At 46.0% G+C, this 12,422-nt stretch overlaps 1 protein-coding gene across 1 annotated transcript in view; it reads left to right on the top strand.

Annotated features, from left to right (window-relative positions):
• Positions 1–12,422, top strand: part of LASP1 (LIM and SH3 protein 1) — a 56,776-nt gene that overhangs the window by 23,308 nt on the left and 21,046 nt on the right. The window contains exon 3 of the mRNA XM_081884417.1: positions 6,579–6,663. Coding sequence (XP_081740543.1) covers positions 6,579–6,663 — 85 coding nt within the window. The remainder of the gene's footprint in view (positions 1–6,578; positions 6,664–12,422) is intronic.

Genomic DNA, 12,422 nt, shown 5'->3' with positions numbered 1-12,422 from the left:
GCTCAGGATGCAGAAAAGGGAAAGGAGAAAACCACCCCGCTCGCCAGAAAGGTACCAGGATTGGTGCAGAAATTCGGGGGGGATCCCAGGAACTATCATGCCTTTAGAACAGAGATGCAATACGCTCTAAACTTGCAGTTTGATGACTTCCCCGACGAGGAATCGCGAGTGGCGTATGTGATTGGCCATCTCGAATCCGGGGCGAAAGATTGGGTTAGACCCCTGATGGCAGCGAATAATGAGATCTTAAAGGACACGAGGAAGTTTTTTCGTGCCATGGACCTGATGTTTTCCAGCGATATTGAGCAGGGGGTGGTGCGAAGGCAGTTAATGGCTTGCCAGCAAGGAAGCAGATCTGTCCGTGAGTACTGGACTGAATTTACTATGCTGATTCATAAATTGGGGTGGGACCTATCGGCGGAGCCCATCCAAATGCTTTTCGAAGAGGGGCTTTCTTCAACCGTCAAAGATGAGCTTTCCCGGGGGCCCAGGGCGGAGTCTATGGACCAATTAACCAAATCTGCGCTGGCCATAGGAGCGCGCCAGGAGGCGAGGGCTTTGGAAAGGCGGGAAGGGAAAGGAGACCGTTGGAGGGAGTTCCGCATTCCAGACATTCCAGAGCCATCTTTCCCGCCGGCAGAGCCGATGGAAGTTGGAACAGCGCGGGCGCGCGCAGTTTCAAATCCCAGTGAAGGGCGGAAGAAGGAGGGAAAGAGCGCCAAGAGATGTTATCTCTGCCAACAGCCAGGGCACTTTGCCAGAGTCTGCCCACAAAGAAAGGAATGGCAAGGGATGGCAGGAGCTGTTGGGGGAAAGGAAGAGGAAAGCAAGGAGCAAGTAAAAGCCAACGCCTGGCTGCCACCGTCGGGGCACAGCAGCCAGGCCAAAGAGCAATGAAAGTGCCCATGCCAGAACCTCCCAGACCTGCTTTAGTGATAGAGGTGTTACTAGAACTGCCAAACGGACACCCACTAAAGGTCAAGGCGCTTTTGGATTCAGGCAGCTCCTGTAATTTCATGAGTAAGGAGTTTGCAGCTGAGCACCAGATACAGACCATCCCTTTAAGTAACCCCTTGCAGGTGACTACGATTGACGGCAGAGAGCTGTTGGGGGGAGAAGTTAGCCAACAGACTGTCCCGATGATAATGAGAGTGGCAAGGCACACCGAACAGATAGCGTTTAATGTGGCCATCCTGGGAGGAGCGCCCATCATTTTGGGGATGAGCTGGCTGGCGCTACACGATCCGCTAGTGGGCTGGCATCAGAGGGTGGTCTCCTTTGGGTCAGCGCATTGCCTAGAACACTGCAAGGAGGGGAAGGTCTCGGGAGGAGACAGAGTCACCCTAGCGGGGATGGAAGTGATGGGCAAAGGGAAGGTGCCCCCGCAATACGCAGATCTGAGCAACGTATTCAGCGAAAGGGAAGCAGACAAACTGCCACCGCATAGACCCTTTGACTGTCAAATCAACCTACTCCCAGGGGCCCAACTCCCAGTAGGCAAGCTGTACGCCATGTCAGACAGGGAGATGCAGGAGCTGAGGGAGTTCATTGACAAAAACTTGAAGCGAGGTTTCATCAGAGAGTCCCGAGCGGTGGGGGGCAGCCCAGTGTTTTTTGTGGACAAAAAGAACACAGACAAACCGAGACTGGTGTGTGACTTTAGGGCCCTCAATGCAGTGTCGGAGCCCCTGGCTTTCCCTATGCCCCGAATTGACGACATTTTGACCAGAGTAAGGAAGGGAAAGATTTTTACAAAACTGGACCTGCGGGGGGCGTACAATCTGATACGCATAAGGAAGGGAGATGAATGGAAGACCACCATGTTTACCCCTTTGGGAGCCTTTGAATACCTCGTTATGCCCTTCGGTCTACAAGGGGGCTCCGCCTGTTTTCAAGCTTTTATAAACCACGTTCTGGGACCTTTGCTCTACAAGAACTGTGTGGCCTTTTTAGACGACGTGTTGGTGTATTCGGAAGATGAGGAACAGCATGTGAGGGACGTTCGAGAAGTGTTGGGCAGGCTGCAAGCCAACCAGCTGTGGGTGAAACTGGAGAAGTGCCAGTTTCATACCAAGGAGGTGGAATTCCTGGGGTACCGCTTGTCAGACAAGGGATTGGCCATGGATCCAGGCAAGGTTCAAGCGGTACTGGAATGGAAGACACCGAAGACCAAGAAGGACGTGCAAAGATTCTTGGGGTTTGGGAACTTTTATCGGAAGTTCATCAAGAACTTTGCCCACTTGACGGCGCCCATCACCGACTGCCTCAGCAGCAAGAAGAAATTTGTTTGGACGGTGGAGGCGGATCGAGCCTTTGAAGAACTGAAAAGGGCTTTCGCCTCGGAAGAACAACTTCTGCATGTGGATTTACAAAAACCCATGAGAGTGGAAACAGATGCATCCGACCGGGCTATAGGGGCGGTCCTTCTTCAACCGGGGAGGAGTGCGTCGGAGTGGAGACCGTGTGCATTCTTCTCGCGGAAACTGAATAAGTCCGAGAGGAATTACACGGTGTATGACAGGGAACTACTTGCCATTCACGAAGCATTCCGGAGGTGGAGACATTTATTAATTGGGGCACAACACAAGGTGCAAGTGTGCACCGACCACAAAAATTTAGAGTATTGGAGAACAGCTCGAGTGCTCAACCAACGACAAGTGAGATGGGCACAGGAATTCTCCAAATTTAACTTTGAGATTTGTTATGTGCCAGGCCCAGAAAACGTCAGGGCGGATGCGCTCTCACGCAAACCAGAATATTGGGAAGGGGAGGAGGTGATCGAAGAGAGACATGTCATCCCGGAGGACCGCTGGGTGTGTGGGGCGGCGCTGGTGGGGCAACGGGAACTGGTGGAGGAAACGGAAAATGATGAATATGCCCAGGATAAGCTCAGAGGTCTCAGGGGGGAGGGCGAGAGCCCCGGAGGTTTTGAGGAAAGAAATGGGGCATTGTATTACAAAGGGGCACTGTATATACCCGAAGGTGAATTGAGGGGGAGAGTACTCAAGCAGTTGCATGATAGCCCCACGGCGGGACATTTTGGGCAACACAAAACCATGTGGTTGGTTACCAGGGAATTTTGGTGGCCTAAGGTGAGGGAAGATGTAAGGGAGTATGTAAGAGGGTGTGACCAATGTCAGCGAGCCAAAGGGGAAAGAAGGGCGCCGGCAGGGTTATTAGAACCTTTACCCACACCAGAACGGCCTTGGGAAGCGATATCAATAGATTTTATGACGGATCTGCCAAGGTCCAAGGGGAAAACAGCCATCATGGTAGTAGTAGACCTGTTAACTAAGATGTGCCATTTTGTAGCATGCTCACATGCAGTCACAGCGGAAGAAACGGCGAAGTTGTTTGTGGAACATATCTTTAGGTTGCACGGGGCTCCCTCGAGGGTGATCTCAGATCGAGGCAAACAATTTACTTCCAGGTTCTGGAGGAAGCTCATGAGCTTGCTACACGTGGAAGTTAATTTTTCAACTGCCCGGCACCCTGAAACCAACGGGCAGGCGGAAAGGGCAAATGGCATTCTTCAACAATATCTTAGGTGTTATGTCAATGACAGAGAGAACGATTGGGTCGAAAAGTTGGCGTTGGCAGAATTTGCCTACAATAATGCGGAGAATGTGTCCACAGGGATGAGTCCCTTTTTGGCTAATTACGGGTGTCACCCCAGGGCATTTCCAGGGGAAGGAGGGGAGAGATGGAGCGTTCCAGCGGCTGAACATTTTGTAGAAGAGATGGAAGCCATCCATCAGCAGCTCCAGCTCAACTTAGAAAGGGCCAAGGCACAATATAAGAAGCAGGCAGACAAGAACAGAAGGGAAGGTGAAACCATAAGGGTGGGGGATCAAGTGTGGTTGTCAACCCAAGGGTTGCCGTTCAAAGGGGGTTGTAAGAAACTGAGGCCCAGAAGATTGGGACCCTTTGAGGTGATTCAGCAGGTCAACCCGGTAGCTTTCAAACTCCGATTACCCAACCACATGAAATTGCACCCAGTGTTCCACAGGTCGTTACTGTCACCATACAGGGGGGGACGTGAAGGGGAGCACGTCAGGGGACCAGCCTTGGAAGAGAGGGAACGCCGCAACCATGTAGCGGAAATCCTCGATTCCAGGTGGAAGGGTAATCAGGTGGAGTATTTGGTGGCGTGGGAAGGGGAACCGGAGTCAGAAAACACCTGGGTAAGTGCAGAGGAAGTCAATGACGAGGTTTTAACAGAAACGTTCCACCAAAGGTTCCCGAGGAAACCTCAGCCTATAGCAAGGTTTAGGAGGGAGTATTTCGGCACCACCGATGAGGAAGAGGAAATGGAAGGGTTCGCGGAGTCGGAGTTGGAAGATGGAGTGGACTCTGATGACGAAGAGTACCTAGAGAGTAGGAACAGCAACAAGTGGAAGGAAGTGTTCGCGACGTCGGAAGATGAGGGAGGTTCTTTCAGGGGTTTTACCTCCTCACCGCCAGTAGGAGAGGAGACGGGAGGGGGTGAAGGGGGCCCTGGAGGGGAGGTGGATGTCAGGGAACTGACATCTAAAGCGCCGCAGGTGCAAAGGCTCCCTGAGGTTGAGAGAGCAGTAGCAGCGGAAGAGGGAACCAGTAGAGGGCGAGCAAGAACTCCAAGGGAAAGTGAGTCGGAGGGATGGCTCAGAGACGCTTCAAGCGAAACCAGTGGGGAGGTCTCAGGACCTCCTATAGGGACACCCACACCTCGACGGAAACTGTCACGCCGGGAGGCCAGACGACGTGTTTCCGTTAAGGAGCTTTTATGTTGGAAACGTTTCCGAAAGCAGCCACTTTCGGATTCTACTAGTGATTGACGCAGCCATGCTGGAGGGGCTCCGTCACAGGCAGAGGTTTGAAAACCTGATCAAACTCTGAGGGACTTGCATTTTACGCACAAGCAGCTCATCGTCCCATCACATGCTGACTTTGCAATCATGGCTAAATGTTCTGCATAAGACAGCTAGGTTCCCCAGAAGAAAACAACAATTAGAAGTCAAACCAGAAATAATTTTATTAAATATATTTAAAGATAACAATCTGGATTTACATAATAAAGCATTAACATGCCAGTTACTAAAAGCTGTGAGACACAACATAACCAGACACTGGAAACACCTTTCTGGCACAGTGATAGACAGTTGATACAAAGCATTTTGGGAAACAGCCCTCCTTGAAAGATTAACAAATAAACTACAGTTGACTTGTGGGCAGATCAAGAAAAATGGTGTAATTTCATAACATATCCCAGTATTCCAGAAAATAAACAACCCATCAGCATTTGGCTTAGTCTGGTTTATCTAAATTTTAACTTAAATATAAATTATTACCTTCTGTTTGAACCCCCTTCCCACATTCATCAAAATACCAATGCTTTATATTGTTTCATTGGTAACATAAGAGGAAAAACACAACCACAAGGGCTCCTGATTAGGGGTTTAGCTATGTAATGTTGAATGTTATCTGTTACCTCTGTTGTATCCTGTTTCCCTTTTGATTTTGTTTAATCAATTCATGAACCAAGAACCTATACATTGACCACTAATAATGAACCATACATTGTAGATATTACTGCAGATTTATTGTGCTATTTTTGTGATATACAGATAACATGAGAAGACTTGGTCTATTCATTTGTATTATTTATCATTCCTATGATCCTTTTAAATAAAATCCAATAAAAAGTTGTTCTAGAAAATCTAGGTTCCTCACAGTACAGTGGCACAAATGTGTGCCCCCCTGCTAATAAGGAGGGAAATGCTATGAAAGCGAAATTTATGGATTAAAGTTTGAAATGTATCCCTTATTCGCCAAGCACCTTAGATGTATGTGAAACAGGTCCCCTGTTGAGCTCTCTGATTTGTTGGCTCTTCTGGAGGAAGAATCATGTGATAGTTTTATGCTCACGGAAGCTAAATTCATGATACTGTACTAGGTTAGCCTTATGCACATCTTCAGTGGTTTTGCACATAGAGCCCCCTCTGAATTCATGGACCAATGCTTAATTTAGCTACCAGACAGCAGGGATTAGGGAAGCATTACACGTTGTTTGACAAATTTTGACTGGCCTGATTTGTCTCAGTTGCGCCCAGCTGCTTTTACACTTGCCTCTTAAGGTAGGCAATGGATAATTGCATCTAAATTTGGATATACTTGCCAACTAAGAGTATAGTTTTCACAAGGTATCTGTGCAGGAATATATTTTATCTGCTCTTCCTTCCTTCCCTACTCCCTGGATTTTGGTACACTGTAGCTGAGCCAATTCAGTGATGTCACAGACGCTACGTCAAAATTTTCCTTTAGGGTTTTGCGTTATTCCTATCAATCTTCCACAATACTAAAGACAGTTGCAGTATAGCAGCATCCATTATATTAGGTGGACAGAGGCACCTTGAACAGCTGAGTAAAATCCACAATTGGTCTGTTTAGGAGCAAGATCATAGTTCACAAACGGGGTGGGGGTGTGTGTAGATGATATGTATAGAGACTGTGCTGGTGTTGGTTTCATCTAATCTGGCCAAACCAGATTAAGAATGATTCCTTTTTAACACAGCCTATTTTTTCCCCCCTTTTTGCAGACACTACCCAAAGCAGTCCTTCACTATGGTGGCAGACACTCCAGAAAACCTGCGCCTTAAACAGCAGAGCGAGCTTCAGAGTCAAGTAAGGCTATTAAAGTTTCTTCACGTGTTGCCTACTGCTATATTCTCTCAGTTACAGTATTTTCCTCAGTGGTCTTCTGGAAACAGCACCCAAAGAGGATGTGTGTATATTCAACCTCTTTTAAAAATAGAACTCTCTCCTTAGCTGTCAGAAAGGAAAACTACTAAAATATTGCCTGAGGAAATGAAATTATCAAAGCTGAAATGAAATTAACAAGCTCTGACAAGCATCCCCCCTACAAACAGATGATATTTATGATACAATAATTGATGGACAAGAATTTGAACCACCAAAAAAAGAAGAAGCAGCAGCAGCAGCAGCTGAGGAATCTGGAGAAATGGAAGGAGTTGCAAATTAAAATGTACCCAATAAAGCTGCTCAGTGAAAAGTGCAGGCTGAAAGTGCGCAGTAATTAGGTGAGCAAATAAGTTGTGGTGGAGCACACAAGCACACAAGCCAAGCATTCTAGAATATTATAGTCAAGATGGGGATAAGATGAAGGCGGAGAAGTATGGCCAGAAATTAAGTGGCATTGGGGGATGAAATCAGTGAGTTTCATATGCTGAACAAAGTACTGACTGCCATAGTCAACTCTGAGGACTACAGGACACAAATTATTTTTCACATAGCACTCTCTATCATGATCATAATGGCACCTCAGGATGCATCTCATCCTTTAGCCTGTTTCTTCACTGTAAGTGGGTAGACAAATAATCTGCTGCACAGGTTTGTTGGAAGGCTGGGCAAATGACTGGAAAGCTCTTTGCCTGCTAGAAATGCCAGAGAAGGTTACCAGTGCAAGAATAGAATATGGGATGTTGTACATTGTGTATAACATCAGTGAGGAACCTTTAACTCATGGGCTTAATTAGTGCTAATTTGGCCCATGAAGCCGCTTCCCCCAAACTGCACGTACCTGATGTTATATGTGACGTCAGGTGTGGGGCAGGTAAGTATGCATCTACAAAGGAACTATCAAGAGCATACTTTCAGTTTCCGATGGTTCTTTGGCAAAGCAGAAAACCCTGATTGATCAACTGGTCAATGCTCACAGTGAGCCCCATTTGCAGATACAGTTTGAATTCAAACCATGCCTGCAAACGGTTTTCTCTGTGGATCAGTTTTGAAGCCATCTTTGTAAATCTGCAGAGCAAAATGTCCATTTGTAGGCATACTTTGAATCTCAACCACACCTGAAAAGGACAAAGCAGTGCTTGCTGTCGGTGGCAGTCGACTAATTGTCTGGATAGTGAGCCTAGTTTCCTGGTGCATAGTATGCTTAGTGACCTTTAGTCGAGGAGGAGTGGGCAGGGTGCATAGAGTACCTACTTAGTAGAGGAGGGAAACATTTCTTCCCTGTGAGTGGGTGACAACAACCGCCTAAAAGAAAAGTTATCCTGGAATGTCCAACTAGAGGATGCTGCTTGGTGCTTTAAAAATTATTAGTGACAGTTTATTATCGGTATCTCTCCCTCTGAGGGGTGTGATAATTTATTCTGTCCCATGCCCTAGATACACCTGCACACAAATACATCTTCCTTGTTTATAATTGTTTTAATGCTGGGTTTTGTTTTGTTTTGGTCCAGATTGCTTGGTATTTGGGAATTCATATGCTACTCTAACTTAGGGTTTAGTCAACCATTAGGGCAGTGATTGCCAACCAGTTGTCATGTGAATAGCTTTGGAGGGGGGTGGTTGAAATGGCAGGCACTTCTTCACTGGTAAAGAGGCCTTTTAGAGGGGGTGCACGGTGTGTGATTAAGAGAGATGGACAAAGAAAGAGATTCGTGTGGCTTGTGTGGTTTGTATGAGTAACTGAGAAGGCGGTATACCGTATATGGTCTGTGAGAGGGAGAGAGGCACTTGGAAGAGAGAGGAAGAGGTGCATATGTGAAGTGCATTAATGCATGAGAGAGAAATACATGTGTGTGGTGTGGTCAACATGTATCCTGGTACAGTCAAACCTCGGTTCCTGAACGGCTCTGTTTTGGAACATTTCAGCTCCCGAACGCCGAAAACCTGGAAGTACAGTGGTACCTCGGGTTACATACGCTTCAGGTTACAGACTCTGCTAACCCCAAAATATTACCTCGAGTTAAGAACTTTGCTTCAGGATGAGAACAGAAATTGTTCTCCGGCGGTGCTGCAGCAGCGGGAGGCCCCATTAGCTAAAGCAGTGCTTCAGGTTAAGAACAGTTTCAGGTTAAGAGCAGACCTCCAGAGCGAATTAAGTTCTTAACCCGAGGTACCACTGTAAATGCTCTGGTTTTCGAGCATTTTTCGGAAGCCAAACGTCTGACGCAGCTTCCACTTGACTGCAGGAAGCTCTTGCAACCAATTGGTAGCCATGCCTCGGTTGTTGAGCATTTCGGAAGCCGAACGGGCTTCCAGAACGGTTTGACAAGCAAGGTTTGACAGTACAGTCGTACCTTGGATCCTGAATGCCTTGGTACTCGGATGTTTTGGCTCCCAAATGCCGCAAACCTGGAAGTGGGTGTTGCGGTTTGCGAACATTCTTTGGAACCCGAACATCCAGCGGGGCTTCCGCGGCTTCCAATTGGCTGCAGGAGTTTCCTGCAGCTAATCAGAAGCTGCACTTTGGTTTCCAAACATTTTGGAAGTCAAACGGACTTCCGGAATGGATTCCATTCGACGTCCAAGGTACAACTGTACTAAAGAAAGCTCCCTGTTAGATGGCAACTGTGTGTATTTATGTAATGTATGATCCCCACAGTCAGGACCAACAGGCCATAGGTGACTTCCCACAGCAATCATGATATTTTCTGGGGCAGTGGAGTAATCAAGCACCTATGGCTTTTGCTCTTAAGTTGTGTTATGCCACATCCCCATGGCAGCCATTTTGTGACCAGTGTCCACAGCACTGCCTCAAAATTCAGAACATATCTACTGCTTCAAAAAGGACGGCAGACCCTTTATTAGGCTAAATTAAATACAGTGGTGCCTCGCAAGACGAAATTAATCCGTTCCGTGAGGCTCTTCGTATAGCGGTTTTTTCGTCTTGCGAAGCAAGCCCATTGACAGCTTAGCGGATTAGCGCTACAGCTGTCAAGCGGCTTCCAGCGATCAGCTGTTAAGCGGCTTATCAGCGGAACAGCTGATAAGCGGCTTAGCGGCTTAAGAAAAGGGCGGAAAAAGCGGAAAAAACCCGCGGGGGGATGCAAGATTTTTTCCGTCTTGCGAAGCAACCCCATAGGGGAATTCGTTTTACGAAGTGCCTCCAAAACGGAAAACCCTTTCGTCTAGCGGGTTTTTCGTCTTGCGAGGCGTTCGTCTTGCGGGGCACCACTGTAAATAGGGTTCCACAATGGTTTAGGTAGGTTGTTTTTCTTCAGCTGCTTAATCTCTCCCTTGTCATTTTCAATCCCTGACTGGATTTCTTTCCCCAAAATCACTGTTTTTCTTATCTTAACCTTGATCTCAAAGTCCTCTGAAAGAGGGTCACACAGTGCCATGTTTAGCAGACATTCTACCTAAATGCTATTGATTGTGGATTGCAATCAGGAGGTCTTTCAGCAGTTTGTGTGTGTTTTAATGCTGAAGTTCTTGAGGTGTTACTTTTTGTGCAGCTGTACTTTTTGGAATGGTCTTGCTCTGGGTTCCTCTAGTTAGAAATCCTCTTTGCTGAGGCCACATTTTTGTACTGAGGCAGGTAATCTGACTTCTAAGGTGGGAATGTTGATGTTTCTTATACCACTTACTTGCTAAAATGGTTTCTAAGCAGTTATAAAAATATATCAGCACACAATCAAAATATGCAATAAAACCATTTTATTAAAGCATTGAAAACATTCATAATAAGCCCACACAGAGATATAAATAAGACTGTTTCTTTCAATCCACTTGTGGAGAGAACTCGGAGGTAACTGAAAAGGAAAATGAGTAACGACAAAAAGTTGAGAAGATGGGACTGAAAACATCATTGTAAACAGGAAAGCAGCAGAAATATGGATGATTGGACTCCTGACGATCGCGAAGCATGGGTACCCCACAAAAAATTTTAATTTGGAAAACATTTGGACTTTATAATGTGTATTGATACAATTTGGACTAATTGGTATGATATGTTTAATTTGGTAAATGGAAACTTAATATAAATTTTTTTTTTTAAAGAAACCATTCATAATAAAATGCACAATAAAACCTGTTAAAATAGCAATTAAAATAATTAGATCAGGGTGTTCAGGTCAGGAGATCAGGGGAATGCACTTTAGAAGACACGCCTGTGTAGTTTTTTTGCAAGGCAGCTTGTGAGAGGGAGGCCATCAAGGAATGGTACTTTTTCTCCTCTGCATGCCATGTGAGAGACGAGGAGGCTGCCAGCTTGATTGCATGCTGCCAGTTAACTGCTCTCTGAATTTGTAGCCTCATCTAGATGGGAGTGCTGTGTTTCTCTAGGAAGTCTGATGTGCCCCCTTTCTGTTTTAATCTGCCACCTGGAGAGGCTAGGTTTTGATTTCATCATCTGTACCCAATTGTAGTGGCTTCAGGGAATGAAGGATGCACAGCTAAGTGCCAAGATGTTCTCTTAGAGGAGAGCTTTGTATAGCTTAACAAAGTGACCCAGAAGTTTCTGTCCCGGATGCCCAGAGCCCAAGGCCTAGTGAGGAGTGACTCAGTACTTGAATCTGCTGTGTGGTGCCTGTTCTTAGTGTTGCAATCTCTTATCTAAAAGCAACTAAACTATTAGAAAATTCATGGGAAGTTTTACATTTTTTCCCCTTTTGGACAGCAGTGTGAAGGTTGTTAAAACATTTCAGCAGAGCACATACTCTTCTTCCCCACTCCCCACAACACGTATATCTTCTCTAACTGTAGTAGAACTCACTGTTTTTGTTTTTTATTTCTTCTACAAAATACAATGTTATTGAATAGGATCTGGGGACAATATACTTAGTCCATATACAATTATAGATCACTGTTTAACAAATATAAAATAAAACCAAAATTAACAAACCACAGGTATGTGAATGTGTGGAAGGTAGCAAATTATAGTGACTATTATGTCTATGTTATAAATCAGTGATGGCCAAACTTGGCCCTCCAGCTGTTTTGGGACCACAACTCCCATCATCCCTAGCTAACAAGACCAGTGGTCAGGGATGATGGTTGTAGTTGCTATTTCTACACATTCACATACATGTGGCTGCACTTTTCTTACATTTTTAGTTTTATATTACTATTCCTCAGTACATGGTCCTTGCACACATTAGGCCTTCTGAGCCTTTTATTCCTTTTCATTTTCTGTGTTCCCTATATTTTGCTGCTTGAGGTAGTAGTAAAACCCTGTCTCCTTCACATTATTTTCTTCTAATGGCATTATGTGTGAGCATATTGGAGAACACAAAACCACTGTGAGTTGGAGTGGACACAGGGGAGGTGGTAGCCCTGAAGTGTTAGGTCAGGAGGTGGACTGAGCTGCCCCACAGGTGAAATAGCGTTGTGTTGTAAGTTTGCTGGCTGAGGCAGATAGCTCTAGGTTTGCTTTTTGTGTGAGAGGAATTCTAGAAACCCCTGGATGCAAAAGTGGCTTAGTTCTTGCCAGAGGGTTTAGACTTTTTTGTCCACTTGTCCATCTGGTGGCTGCTACTAGACCTCCCCCAAGGGCATCTAGGGCAGAAATAACCACACTGAAGGCCCTCCCACATACCTCTCTGAGTTCTGTGTACCGTATTTTTCGTCCCATAGGACGCTCCGTCCCATAGGACGCACCAGGTTTTTTTGGGGGGAAATAAAGGGGG

The sequence above is a fragment of the Podarcis melisellensis genome (genome assembly GCF_964234715.1).
Source record: "Podarcis melisellensis genome assembly, chromosome: 13".
In the NCBI taxonomy this organism is placed as follows: Eukaryota; Metazoa; Chordata; class Lepidosauria; order Squamata; family Lacertidae; genus Podarcis; species Podarcis melisellensis.
This window is presented reverse-complemented; position numbering and strand designations above follow the sequence as displayed.